Source organism: Miscanthus floridulus, chromosome 17 (genome assembly GCF_019320115.1).
Source record: "Miscanthus floridulus cultivar M001 chromosome 17, ASM1932011v1, whole genome shotgun sequence".
In the NCBI taxonomy this organism is placed as follows: Eukaryota; Viridiplantae; Streptophyta; class Magnoliopsida; order Poales; family Poaceae; genus Miscanthus; species Miscanthus floridulus.
In genome coordinates this window covers 80,641,186-80,655,797 of record NC_089596.1, presented here as the reverse complement: position 1 = coordinate 80,655,797, position 14,612 = coordinate 80,641,186, and the positions used below count along the sequence as shown (strand labels likewise).

At 44.5% G+C, this 14,612-nt stretch overlaps 2 protein-coding genes across 2 annotated transcripts; one reads left to right on the top strand and one right to left on the bottom strand.

Annotated features, from left to right (window-relative positions):
- Window positions 1-3,492: 3,492 nt before the first annotated feature.
- On the top strand, window positions 3,493-8,205 carry LOC136516680 (phosphatidylinositol:ceramide inositolphosphotransferase-like). The gene is made up of 12 exons (XM_066510149.1): window positions 3,493-3,959; window positions 4,085-4,174; window positions 5,609-5,695; window positions 5,789-5,857; window positions 6,427-6,507; window positions 6,600-6,671; window positions 6,770-6,830; window positions 6,909-7,011; window positions 7,116-7,211; window positions 7,286-7,332; window positions 7,421-7,563; window positions 7,838-8,205. The coding sequence occupies exons 1-12, from the start codon at window positions 3,933-3,935 to the stop codon at window positions 7,916-7,918; spliced, it is 957 nt and encodes a 318-aa protein (XP_066366246.1). The 5' UTR covers window positions 3,493-3,932; the 3' UTR covers window positions 7,919-8,205.
- A 2,719-nt stretch (window positions 8,206-10,924) lies between these two features.
- LOC136517828 (uncharacterized) lies at window positions 10,925-14,612 on the bottom strand. Its single transcript, XM_066511474.1, has 3 exons — window positions 14,191-14,612; window positions 13,540-14,079; window positions 10,925-11,686 (listed from the first exon to the last, which is right to left on the bottom strand). The coding sequence occupies exons 2-3, from the start codon at window positions 14,052-14,054 to the stop codon at window positions 11,464-11,466; spliced, it is 738 nt and encodes a 245-aa protein (XP_066367571.1). The 5' UTR covers window positions 14,055-14,079; window positions 14,191-14,612; the 3' UTR covers window positions 10,925-11,463.

Sequence of the window (14,612 nt, the reverse complement as noted above, 5' to 3'; positions counted from 1 at the left end):
ATATATAATATGGTATGCTTTAATAGTAAGTTTTTACTGCGGCTTTATATCTATGCTTTTCTGTAATTAATTGGAATAATTCATAGCTGCAGTTTCTATGGTCCAATTATGATGAATTTTTTATGGTGGAATAATTATTGTACGATTGAACTATAGTAAAAATTTCATACTCATTGGATCATGTATAGCTTAGTTATAGATTTATTTATATTTAACAAACATAAACCTAAATAAAAATCTATAACTAAGTTATACATGATCCAATGAGTATGAAATTTTTACTACAATTTAAGCGTACAATAATTAGCCCACCATAAAAATTTCACCACAATTGGACCATAGAAACTGCAGCTATGAATTATTCCATTTAATTACAGAAAAACATAGATCTAAAGCTATAACAAAAACTTTGTACTAAAACATACCATATTATATGTTCACTGTGTAGATCTACTCACGTAGAATCCAATAAAATTGGATTTTCCTTTTTATGATTTTTTTTATTTACTATGATATTTTAAAGATTCAGCCAAAATAAATAAAAAAGAAAAAAAAACAAAACCGCCTTCAAAACCGCTTATAACCGGGCTAGGGAGGTAAGTTGAACGGTTTTAAAAGTTGAGGGAGGTATTTTGTCTGGTTTTGGAGTTCAGGAAAGAAAAACGGACTTTCGCGAAAGTTGACGAGGTAACGTGGACTTTTTGCTAGTTTGGGTCCGTATTGGGCTATAGCGGTATTTTGGGCCTTTACGAATTTATTTGGGAGGACTCGTGCACGATTTCTTGAGAGCTTGCAGCCGGGCTCTGAGGCCTAGCCTATCTTCATCAGGGCCGCGTTCTTGCTGTTACCTAAGGCCTCTTTTTAGATGGCCCGTTTTAGAAGTTGTAGGCCTGGAGTGCTGTTAGGAATTGCTGCTAGGCCTATAAAGAAGAAGGAATAAGAATGTTCTTTCACGGCCTAGCTGGGCCAAAAGAGTTTGCTGTATACATGGCCTTTCCGGCAACTGCAACTATGCAAGTTTCATGCCAAATGTTTTTCTGCCATGGAATTTGAATTGCTCGTTACTTATGCTACGATCTTGTTATCATCTTATGATAACAAAGCTTGATCCACCTGAATGGATGAAATGCGGCTTTTGATCTCCTTCCTGGACAGTGGGCACGGTAAGCACACAGAAACCCTTTTACCGTCATAATACTCGGCAGCCGCCTAAAATAACCGCAGGAATACATATGGACTTGTGGAGTCAGTGGGATCATCACGTCGAAGGCTACCTGCTCCACTTTTTCATTGGCGTGATAGGAGTACGAGGCAGGAGAAGAGCAATATGCTCAGGTGAGAAGAGCATGTCAGTTGATGGAACATCGCAGTGGACCTGTGGGTGGTGATCTCCTCGAGTCACTACCTATCATCATTATTCTCTCTGATTCGTGATTTGGAATGCTTTTTTTAGGGATGTGATTTGGAATGTTGGATAAGGATTGCTGATGCAAGCAGGCTGCATCATCCGTTGACACTGATTGTTGGATAAGGCAACCTGAAGCAGTGTAACGAGAGAAGAAAAAAAAAACAGGAGGAAGTTCTGAAACAGAGAGACAGAGGATGGTTCATCCGCGGCTCGGTGTTTCGTCGAGGGGGTACCGTACCATTCTTGCTGAAGCCTGAAGAAGCATGTGCATTTTCTGAAGCATATTACTAGTCAAAGCCAAACATTTCATTGACTTCAAAGGGAAGGGAAACTATTGGGAGTCTTTCACTTACACGCTGCAAAAAGTTGGTTAATTTGGAACGGACCTCGCGCAATAAGAGCCATTTACGCGGACCAATATGTACACTTCTGGTTCTCGAATCAAAGTTGACCTTCTGTACTTCGCAGGAAGAATTCCAACATTGAATCTTAAAAAAGGAAAAAAAACGAAAGGGAATTCCAATATCACGCGGAGGACCTCTTGACAGTTATAGTTGACCCAACTACCTCCAGGAACTCCGAAGGCCAACAAGTAGTATCATCGCAGCACACGCTGACACCTCTCTTTTGTTTTTATTTTGGGAGATGGTACTAGGCGCCAGGCGGACACATCGGTTATTCTCGTGCAAGATCAAATCACAAACTCCATGCGATTGAATTGACAGCTAGTAGTACGTACTCAACGACATCAACTTGCCGATGATTCTGAATCGTGAGCGTCTCGCAGCGTGGTGTGCACACCAAGCGCGCACTCCACTCCAGCAAACACATCAACATGGCCACCCAGCACTAGCAGACGTGCTGCCCTATATAGATCTCTGCTGCAGCTCCAAGACCTTCCGATCTGGCAAATTTTTCGCAGGCACGGTGCTGTAGCCGACCCTCGGATCGGAACACCGTAGGCCCATGGAAAAAATTTTCCGTTTCTGGCGGAGATGTCCATGTGCCGCATCGCTGTGCAGTGTCGCCACACGATCCAGTTCCACTGCATGTGCCAGGCAGGTAGGCGGCTGTATTTCATTCTTTTTATTATTGGATCTGCCACCAAAAGGAAAGGAAAAATGCGGTTGCATTGCATGGATCGCGGTCGGCAGAGGAAGGGCAGACGCCGAGACGGCGAGACGCAGGACGCATCGGTTTCCTTTCCTTGGAGCAGGTGGTGGACAGGTGGTGCCGGCCACGTCTTGTAGCGTGATCGCGTCACTTGGCACTCATGGGCGGCGTTCGATCTGGGCCTCTAGCCCTCTCTCCCTACCCAGGCGGCGGGGCCCAGCCAACCGCCTGCTCCACTCCTCCTCGAGTGCGTTCAGCTCTTTGCACTTGTTGGTTTTTTATCCGAGCAACAACGCTGGGTTTAAAAGATGTGACGAAATAGCTTTGTATGGCTGAGTGGACACAAACAGATGCAGGTCTTAGAATATATTGTTGATCTGGAACTTTGGATGCTTTGCTTTCGCTTGCCTACCAACACCCAGCGCTCTGATGATCTGATCCCGCTGTGCGCGTTCTCAGAGCAATTTGCTTGATATGTTGGCTTAGCTACATGGCATACAACTTGGAAGACTGCTACTGACTACCAAATGCCACTACACTAATTTAGAAGGACAAAAAAAGAAAACCACTCCATCCTTCATGCCAACATCCTGGCGCATGACATTGATGGATCGCAAACAAAATTACATTGCAGAAACCGAAGATCAAGCATTCAAGCGTCAAACTTCCTCTCTCCTTTTTTTTTTAACAAAATTTCCTTCCAGAGACCAAAGCATGAAACTTGAGCACATGGCTAGCTGCCTCGCAACTGACCAGAGTTCCTAGGACACAAGAATATTCCTCGTAACTCATTTGTAACGGAGGAGGAGCTTTGGGGCCTCGGCCACATGGCTGCCTAGCTAGAAAAACTCAAGCACACACACATATGCCAAAAGGGAGCAGTTTGGACTTCCCACGATCTTCATCACAATCCTCGCGTTTTTGCATAAACCCCCTCGCCTCACTCACCGCTTCCCCAACCCGCCCTCCCCTCCTCGTTTCTCTCGATCTCTCCAGCACCCCCCCCTCCCCACCTTCAACTTGTCTACAAACCGCCAGCCGCAGCCGCCGGCCCGCTTGCTCCCAAGGAGGCACTCGCCGCCGCTCGTGACGCCCTCGAGACGCCTCCTTCCTGAGGAGCCAACTGCCTTGGCAGCTTCCTTCCCCTTGCCCCGCCGCGCCGAGGAGCGGGGCCAAAATTGGCGTGCCTTCTTCCGCACCGCCTCGTCGATTCGAGCCGTTCCCCGCTTCGGGCAGGCAGGGTACCGATCCGGCGCCGGCCGGTGCGGCGGCGCGAGGCTGAGGCGTGATGTGCGGGTCGGAGCATGGACGTGATCGCGTCTCCGCCCAGTAGAAGCTGTTGCGCCCTGCGGGTGCCGGCGTGGGAGGAGGGGTGGTGGTTGTTGCTCGTGCTGCTGCCGCGGACTTGACGATGTACATAGCGCGGGAGACTTCCAAGGTCGTCTTCGCCCTCGATTCGATTCCGGAGGCGGCTTTGCTAGTACCGCTTGTTGGTGCATGGTTTTCGTTGATCGAGCGAGCTGTGGGGATTTATGGGGGTCTTTTTTTGGGCTGTGTATGTAGGTATGGAGGAAGGTGACCACAGAGGTATCGGTGGAGCTGCAGCTCCTGCGCGACAAGTGGGGGCTCCTACTCACCGGTCTGGTTTTTCAGGTGAGCTGCTGCGCAAGTTTATTTTGCCCTAGATTCTGGTCCCTGGTGGAATTATTAATTTCGTGCGTGCTCTGTTGTTATTATTCGTTTGTACTGTCTGGAGTTCTGAATTATTAGGCCTTATTAATATACTACTTAACATAACAGGTTCCCCCATCTAGTAACTTCTCATGCATTATAGTATATATAATTGTTGCTATTTTTTGCTTCTTAATTTGAGGGTATTTTTTTCCATATCGGGAGTGTTCATTTTTTTTGTTGGCATGATCGTGTCTGCTTGAACCAATGTGCTATATTGTTAAGGATTGTTCGTGTGATTTCTATTCTTAGATTGGGCTGCATTCTGTAAGGTTGTTTTCATATAGGGACTACAAGAGAGGAAATTTGATGTCAATATTGCTCCGTATCAGTATACACATTTTCCCCTGAAGGAAAGATATCTTGAAACATTTTGCCTTTCTAGTTGGTCTATTTGATTGCTAAAAATCTTATGGGCTTCCAAGGTATTAGTAGCATATATATATGCATGTTAATATACCAGAAAATGGTATGGCTAAAAATTGAGTGGTTAAGCACTTTATTCAAGTCTTTGTCGGGCACTATATTGTGTTGTGGAGCCAAATTGTCACAATGGAATCACACCTATACTTTCCCTGCATTGGTGTATCTGCACTTGTCTTCCTTTTGTGGACATGTTAAATCTGTCCGTTTTGTAATTATTTGCCAATATTAACTTTTGTGCTCTTTTTGCCGACATGTGTTTGTTTTATTGTAGCACACCAGCACTAATTTAGATTTTCCTTTTGCCTCAGAAGCCATCAAGTTTCGAATGAAAAAAAAATAGTCTTGCTCTATGTATTGCGAATATATCCTTGGCCTTAATCTATTATTGGAATGCATTAGTCAAACTCGCCTTCAGTCTAGTGATGTTGTACTTCTGTATCAACAAACTGCATAAGTAATTAAGTATATGATAATCTATCACTACCTTCTATGACCCTGATTAAGCATTGCGTATCTCTTAGCACCCCAATTTTTGTTTCCAGCTTAACATTGGTTATCGATGATCCAAGGATTTGATAGCTGCTGTTTTACACATTACTGAAAATAACGTTTGCCAAATCTCACCAAGCGATGTTGTTCTTGACTTCTGCTGTTTCACAACCGACAATCAAAGCCCAAATGACTAGCATGGTTATAAACACAGGGTGATTATTACTTTACTTCGTGAGCAAATAATGCATTTTTATTGTTAATTATTTTAACCTAAAACTCTGCAGTTTGTCTTTTCCTGATATGATGATGAAAGTTTTCTATTCTTCACTTTTTGTTTGTGTGTATTTAGCTATCTAGGATTACTTATTCAGCTATGTTTCTCAGTTGATTAATGGATTACTGTGGAGATTCATGTACAATGATTTTGCCTATAAATAGTATATTCATGGATTGGCTGCTCGAGGAGTGCATTATTTGCATCGACCTGGACCACTGCTCCAGGACTTGGGATTTATGGCCCTTCCAGTAAGTGAATTGCTTCATTTCTTTTTCTATCGGTTAGAGTGTAGTTAGTAGAAACTCACTAACCAGTTTGGCACTATTGAATCTTTTTATTAGGAGCTCGGGCAAGACAAAGGTTATCTTAGTGAGAGTATATTTTCTTCCATCTTCATCTCCTTTGTGTTGGTAGGTAACTCTTGCTGTTTTTCTACTTGATTGCTCCTGTTAGTCTTTTACTCTTGCTGTTCTCTTGTGTTTGTTCTTTCTCACCTGTTAAGATAATGGTTCAAACTAAATATGAACTGAAAAGCCAAACACTGGTGGCATGTTGTATGGGCTAAAAGTTAGCACTGAGATTAATCTTGTTTTACATAAGGATTACACAGTTGATTGTTGTCATGATTGCTTTAAATGAAACCTGATTGTATTCCATTAGTGTGGTCCTCCAGTGTATATCTGGTAATTCGGTCTTTTGGGTAATGGATCAAAGTCAACTTATCACATTGAAATTTCTTTTTTATTTGGTTGCCATTTCTTGAGTTTAACATCTTTAATAATACCAGTAAAACTCAAGAATATATCATAAAAATGTTTGCTGAAAACATTAACTAACTGTTGTTCATAGTATCATTCTGTTTGACATTCTTTTGATCACGACATCTATAATTCTTCCTTTCTTTTCGGCATTCTCTGTGACTTGAACCATCTATACCTTATCAAGCTTGATCTTACAACGTGATTATCTTTATGTGCAGTGGACTTTCCATCCTTTTATTTATCACAGCAAACGTTTCTATACTGTGCTAATCTGGCGCAGGGTGCTTGCTTTTTTAGTTGTAAGTATAAGTATAGTGTTCCTAGTTTTCATCTATATGTTTCATATGTTTGCCCTGAAGTACTTACTGTATTTCATATTCTTTTTATCCAGGCTTCACAATTTTTAAGGATTATTACATTCTATTCGACCCAGCTCCCAGGTCCAAATTATCATTGTCGTGAGGTAACCTTTTCGTTTGATATTATGCTCTGTTCTGGATTGCAGCTTGTGAACACATACCACACTGTCATATATGAAGTTATATAACATTGTCTCTGTAGGGCTCAAAACTGGCAACTCTTCCACCACCCAATAGTGTACTTGAAGTACTCCTGATTAACTGTAAGTCTCTTTTGTTGGTCGGCAGATTCTGTATCGAATTCTATCTGATCAACCAGCAATTTGAATTGCCCTTTGCAGTTCCTCGTGGAGTACTTTTTGGTTGTGGTGATTTGATATTTTCATCTCACATGATTTTCACCCTGGTTTTCGTTCGAACTTACCATAAATATGGTTTGAAAAGGTAATTATGTTTTACACCTATCTTTTTGTTTGAACCCTATCAAGTTCTTACTGTCTCCTGTGGTTATTCCTGAAATGAAGCTGAACTGTGTATATTGTATTCAGGTTTATTAAGTTCCTTGCTTGGTTCATGGCTATAATTCAGAGTCTCCTTATAATTGCTTCTCGCAAGCACTACTCCGTTGATGTTGTTGTTGCGTGGTATGCTAACTTCTGTCTCACTTCTCTGTTCTTTGAGTACTGCTATGCTGTTAAACTGTTTTTTCATAATGCAGGTATACCGTAAACTTAGTAGTATTCTTTGTTGACAACAAGCTGCCAGGTTCTGGTTTATGTCATATTAGGACTTATGATTTATGCGCACCTTGGTAGGTATACTTTTTTAACAGGGCTTGCTGACATTTCTGCAGAAATGCCGGATCGGACGAGCGGGCTACCTTTGCTTCCATTAAGCTCCAAAGAAAAAATGGGCAGGCAGGAGGAGAAAGACAGTAAACTGAAGGATGAGTTCCACAAGTTACTGAACGGGAACCACGTGGATCCTACTGATCGGGTAATGTATACTAACAACTCTTTACCAGGCAACCCTACTCATCCTATCTGGATCTTCATAGCCATCTCTGTCACAACTGCATTAGACTGCTAATTGTTGAACTTTGTTTGATCACTAATAACCCTTTTTCAAGGATCTATCTATTAGTCTAATTAGTTCCAAACCTCTCGTGAATCTCTTCCATCTAGGCATTGCTGCCGGTATGTGTTGTGCTACGTCCTACCGTGGCCCACAATGCTGTACTTAACCTAACATGCCTGTTCCTGGCTTTCAGCGACAGCGGGCACAGATGAACGGGAGGCACGACGAAGACATCAATCACGCGCTCTCCGAGGCCACTGCCAACGGCACGTAAGGGGCCGGCGGCATCTGCTTTTCGCCGGGAGCTTTGTCCTTGGCGCTCGGAGGAGAATCCTCGCGGGGGCCGAGAAAAAGTGCCCGGTGTGTTGTCCCGAAGCCGTCCGAGATTCCAGCAATCCAGCCGCAGCATTCACATGCATCTTCATGAACCTGCCGTTGCGTTGCGTTGCGCAAGAATCAGAAGAATCTCGTGGCGTTTCTCGGTACAGTTTTGCATCATACTTCATTGCAATGACATTTCTCAGGATGGCACAGGGGGAAAAAATGATCTTGTTGTACATATGTGTGCATTCGCCGCGGCCTTGCACCTCTGTCCTCCGATGAGTGATGATGCTTAGTCGATGGCTGGAGCCTGAAGTGTGCAGGTTGGTGTTCCTTCGTGCCAACGCACTCATACTTTGTTTCATGCGGCGCTGAATAAGGTCTGAGCAGTCCACGAGACGGCACGTTAGGCGAAGCGACAGCGCGGGAAGCCCTGCGCGTGCGTTCTGTTGCGTCGCGTATACGGCGGAGCTGGGACCGCGAGCAGGCGTCGAGCGGCGCATGTGGTGAGTTTGTGGGAGTCGCTTGTGCCGTTGTGCGTGGTCTGTGGGAGCTGCGAAAGACGTGCCTCGAGCGCCATCGAGTGCGGCAGCGCGACTACCTGTTTCCTCGAATGAACTAATGGGAGCATCAAGATTCAGATGATTTTGGCTGTGACGCGTCCTGGGCAGCATTGAATCTGTGTCCGGTACGGCTGTTCTGCAACCCAACTGTTCAGGCGACGATTAACCTCGTTGGCAGATATTACCGTGAGTGAAGTAGTGCTGCATTCAAGTCGTTGCATGGGACCAGCATAGGACCATGAGTCCACAGACCAAAAAAAAAAAAGAGACTAAAGCTCGGTTGAGCCTTTCATATTTTGTTTATAACTGTTGAGCATTTCATTTGAGTCACAACGCAAGGACTGCATGGACTTCTCCAGTGAGGCTAGGACTCCGGATTGGGCTTAGGTTCGGGATTTGCATTGGATTGAGTTGCTCTTAGGTACTTTTTGAAATAGGATTGAATGCTCCTATCCTAATTTTGGTGATGGGATTATTCTATTTCTTTTTTAGTTGAAAAGTGACGAAACCGTTTATGGCCCTGTTCGTTTAGCTGAAATTTGGCTGATGCTGATTTTTTGTGAGAGAAAAACATTGTTTATCTGCTGAAAAATACTTCTGAAAAAGACACATATGGTGACATGGTGACCCCACCTGTTAACCTATATCATATCTTTCTCTTCGTCCCCATGGCCAGACGTCGTTGCTGCTCAACTCCTCCTTATGCCTAGTCTCCTCCCCAGGCTCGTCCCAAACTTAAGTTTAACCTGAAGCGCTAGCTTTGTCACCAAGGCTCAAGATCCATTAAGAGTACCAATTCTCCACTTTGAACCGGCAGTCTCAAACCAAGCACACAATTAGGAGCCTCCCAACAAAAACTACACCTAGGTCACGTAGTCCTCCACCGAGACGTTTAGGAGCTAACAAACTCCACGAGTACCAAGTCTCCAACCTTCACTCGATCAAACTCTAATCCAAGAGCAAAAAGATGCACTCCTCTTGACTTGAATTGTCCTCAAACCCTTCCATTATGTGTGTATGTGTTTGGGGTCGGAGAGAGCTCAAAATAAGCAGCGGAACACACATGTATACAGGTCATGGGTGAGCATCCAACTATTAGAAAAGGGCTACAAGAAAGCGCCACCAGATGTTCCACCAGGCTCTACTAAAGAGTACAGATAAATGATGCAAAGTTTCATCGTTCAAAATTTGAGGATGAAAAAAGAAAAGAAAATCAGGACACAATTGTGCGGGTTATGGATCGAGGTGCAACTGACCCAATTATATTATGACTATAATTCAAAGAAAAATCATATCATGGTAAATTTTTACATGAACAACTTGCATCATCTATTCCATTCATATGTATTATGCAAGCACTTTTTTTTGTGTGTTTTTTCTTTAAATGGGACCAGAAAAGCGCCTCAGCATATGTTCTCTGTGCCAAGACAGAAAAATAGCACCCTCAAACTCGATATGGCCATATGGGTGCGCTCATGTGGATGTCTTCATCATCCTTCCAAAAGCGACAGGACCACCTTTTCGTTGGGAAAATCATCAAACAGAAAACCACGGAAACTATAGAAAGCTAATCCTCTGATGAAGCGCAGTTAAGTGAAGGAGTAGTAGAGTTCGCAGGTACTTCAAGCGCACCCGCAAGTGTTACGATGTTGTTGTGATTTGTGAACTTTTCCAGTAACCACACGGAGTAGGAACTTGGAAGGCATGATCCTCGCGAGCTGTACGCACGTACCGCTGTACTACTAGATAGGATCCGAATCCCTGCAGCTCTGAAGAAAAACACATTGCGCTACAGTGCACACGGTAGCCCCTCTCAATGGTACTACGCTTGAAATTCAAAGACGTCCATGCGCACGTAATTGCACTTCTTTTTTGAAACATGCACGTAATTGCACTTGCAAGCCGCGTTTACCCGATCGTGCATTTATAATCGGGCCCGCAAGCGGGAACATATCCCGTGAATCAGATAGATCAACGTCTCGCTTGAACTTATCAGCCGGCTTATCAGCTAGAATCTACCGTATTTTTCTCTCACAACAAAATAGCTTCAGCCCGCTTATGTCTCAGCCGAACAGAGCCCAGGTCTTTTAGGACCGTGCAATTTATTGTGTTCCTCTGCCTCTCTGCGACGCTGATAACTGCAGGCTCCCAGAATTCTGAGGCAGATCGAGCTCACTGCTCACTCAAGGAAGGGAAGGATCATGTCACTGCTCACCCTCTGCCTGCACTTCCCACCATGAAAGAAACCAAACCAAGAAGACAACATGAGAGAGGAGACATCCTAATCCGCTGTGCACAGAAAAGCTCAGGAGGAGCACATCCGGCAAGCATCAACGGAAAACGCAATACTGCACACAGAAGCGACTGACCCGTTCGGCTTGCTGAAACTTGACTGAAAACACTGTTCTGGCTGAATTGGTGTGAGAAAAAAACACTGTTCCGGCTGAAAAAACAAGCCGGTTTCTGGGTAAGCCGAATGACAGTAACCAGCTCACCATTCACAAGGATTAGAAGCATTGGAACAAAGCGCGATCAGAGAGGAATCCTCACATGATCACACCAAATCAACACGCAGAACACCAAAACCGTTTGAAAGCTAGAAAATGACTAGTAGATTAACAACCCTCATCTCCACACACGATGATAACTAACACCAACCACGAAGCAACAGATCTAGTAGATTGGCAGAGAAACCCTCAATCATGCTCCCTTTCTTGCGGGATCATCGTCTCTGATCTTTATCTCTTTACCAACACAAAGGCATTCATCATAAATAAATGCACTATCATCATCATCGCCACCATGTACTCTTTCTTGTACCATCTTCAAACTTTTGCTTCAACCCAGCCTGTTGTTTCAGATTTGCTAGATCTTACCGACATGTTTGGGGTAATGGCTTTAGAGCTTTTTATTCAGGGCCATGTGCGGGATGAACTTAGCCAGGGACATTGAAGTGGAAGAGCCAAGAAATGACAAAGGCGAACACCATGCAAGCAAGAAGAAAGTTGAGGAACCGATGCCCTTGCCAGAACCTCCGGGTTTCAGCCTGTGGCGCTTGCACAGGCGCTACGTTGTTTGTTTCACTCCACTGATCACTGAACTCTGGATCCCCCAAAACTACTACATTGGATGCAGTTGAGCTACATATCTCACAGATCCTATAGCAAAGAACAAGAGAAAAATTTAGTTCATATACACTATTGAATTGCATACAAATCATTAGTGCAGATAGCTTGTTCTCGAAGAAAAATATAAGAACTATAGCAGTACTTCAATTTTATTTTTCCTTTTCACAACAGAAGGCTAACAAATCGATGTCCCTAAGCAAGTAAAAGAGAACAAAGTAGCAAACCTTGGCTTCATATCATGCAAGGGATTAAAAAGAAAAGACAATCAGATGTGGCAACAAGTATAAGATCTGTACTCCTCTGAAAGGAAGGCTTAAGCCGCATTGCTTTGAAACAGATCTATGCTCCAAATGGATGCACCGACGAAAGTGTTTTATGTTCTACAAAACAGGCATAGCCATCTGTGCATGTATTATTTGGATGTTTGACTAATTTGCATGTGGTCAAATCAGAGCACAATTTTTTTGACAAAGTGGACTCAATATAGATTCAATATAGAAGTTGATTATAGACCAACTGTTGCATTTCTTTGCCTGTATATTGGATTAGTATAGTAATCATTCCAGTGAAGTCTACGTATTTGACATCGTGTGATAAAAACAAATGTAGACAATGAAAAAGTGCTAGCTACCATAAGGTCCATTTACTTCTTTTTGTTGACACTGTTCCTGTCCTTAACTGCGATTGCTGATTCAAACTAAAACTACCAGTATATGTTACAAGTTTGAACTAATAACAAAAAAAAGAACATCCTACCTGTCTTCAGATATCTAATGTAGAGAGAAATTTAGCAGACAAACTGAATTTCTAGGGAAAACCCTTGTTGTGATCAATTCGTGACTCCTAAGCCCCAATATTGATTTAAGGTGGCAGTTCTTGTTTCCAATACCTAGCGCCCTGTTCGTTTGGGCTGGTTTGGCTTATAAGCCATGGTTGAAAGTACTGTTGGCTGGTTTGGTGTGAGAGAAAAATATTGGTCGTTGGCTGATAAGCCATGGCTTATAAGCCAAATACGACCAAACGAACAGGCAGTAGAGACAACAAAGTATTCTTCTGCAGTACAAAGTTCAATAAAGCACCATCAATCTACTGAACAATAGAGAATTCCAATGTGCGCTAAATACATTATGAAAACCGCTCTTCTCTAGAAATATCTGCACCTACTTCCTTTAAGGGAAACACTTATCAATGAGATTTAAGTGCAACACTTTATGATTGCTGACTGCTGCCCACAACAATTTCATGAAAGCATATACCTTATGTAGTGGAAAGTGACACAACTACACTACCCCTATGCCACCGAACAAAAACCCATGTCACAAGTACAAGTACTCAAATCAGACCACGTCAATCTATCAAGAACAGACTTGGTCAACACAACACTCCATAAGCTCTACAAATTCTTAAAGGAAAAACAGAACACTCCAAGAGCAAACAGATTATGCACAGAACCTGCGAGAAAGCAGACTGAAAGAACAAATCCTAACTTTATCCTCTTCAACAACATTCGGGAATCCTACAAGCCTAATTAATCATTTTCTTTGCCTTTTCCTCCCCATTCGCTGCCTTTACCTTTGGCCACCTAAAGCGAACGATGTCACCTGCTAAGATTCCTTAACCATGTGTTCATGCACCACCAAATGCATTACCTTTCAGATAAAACCTATATCTGCAGTCAGTAAACCCTGAAAATCTGTGTTGCGTTCGTAGGGTCTAGGCCGGCAGGGCAGGCGGGCGTTGGTTAGCGTGCATTTAGTGTCTTACGTCTGCATTGTGTATCTTCTACTTAAAAAGTAGGAGGGCAATTTCAGAAGAAGAAAGATGAACTAATTGAATTGGACTGAATGTCTGAATCGCCAAGAGTTCCATGGAGTGGGACTTACTTGTTGCCTCTGATCTTGAACCAGGTGTCGGCGCACTGCTTGTGGGCGTAGGATAAGTCCCCCTTGCAGGAGCAGCCGAGCGTGATGCCGCCGCCGGACTCAGCCGCCGTGCTCTCCAGGCCAAGGTGGCAAATGCGGCAGTTCTGTTCGGCCTTCTCAGGACTGGCCTTGATGATCTCGCTCAGTCCGGCCTCCAGGTCAACGTCGTCCAGCGAGCCCTCTGACACGCATGACGACTTCCTGCAGTGTTCTCTGGCGGCCTCGCCATCGGCGTCGACGTCGACGGAGCTCGCGTGGGCGGAGGCGCACGGCGAGATGCAGTCCTCGTAGGCGGTGGAGTCCTGGCGCGAGTGCGACGCCCACGACCGGTCCTCCGCGTCCGAGAAGTACTGGGTTTCTACCTCGTCCCCGTCGTCGCCGTCCGCAAACTCAGGCGCGTCACGGCGCAGCTCGCCGCGCTCGAGGTCTTCGGCGTCAGGGTGGTCCATCGACGAATGGCCTCCGCCGCCCACCATCTCGACGGAAACAATCTACTCCGACCTGAACATCAACAAATGAAACCAGACGAAAGGAATTAGTCACGCAAACCAGAACAAATTAATCTAGCGGTTCCCAAGATCAGAACCCAACTCATCAAGAACAGAGCTTTACCGAGAAAACATCCGCCGCCGCCGCCGCCGCCGCCGCCGCACCGCTCTCGGCTCTCCAAATCCCGCCTCGTCCAAGAATCAAGAATGAACCAAGACGGCCAAAAGAAAGGCGGGCAATGCGATCGCGAATGGAATGGAACCCACTACTAATGCGGTTGTGGACGGGTCCTCGAGGGGTGGGGTTCCCGTGAGGTTTCTTGGTCCATCGCAGCAAGAAGACAAGAGAAACCGGGGGAGAGAGAACGGATTATATGTGCTGCGCACACACACCGTGAGGGGAAAAGGAGAGCGAGAAAGAGAAAGAAAAGCCTGTGCTTGCCGGTAGGAGAGGGTGAGAGCAGGAGGTTGAGCTCTGAGGTCTCAACATCTTATGGCCATGACCACGGCCCACCCATGGGTCAAGGATGGACAAAGAGTGTAGCT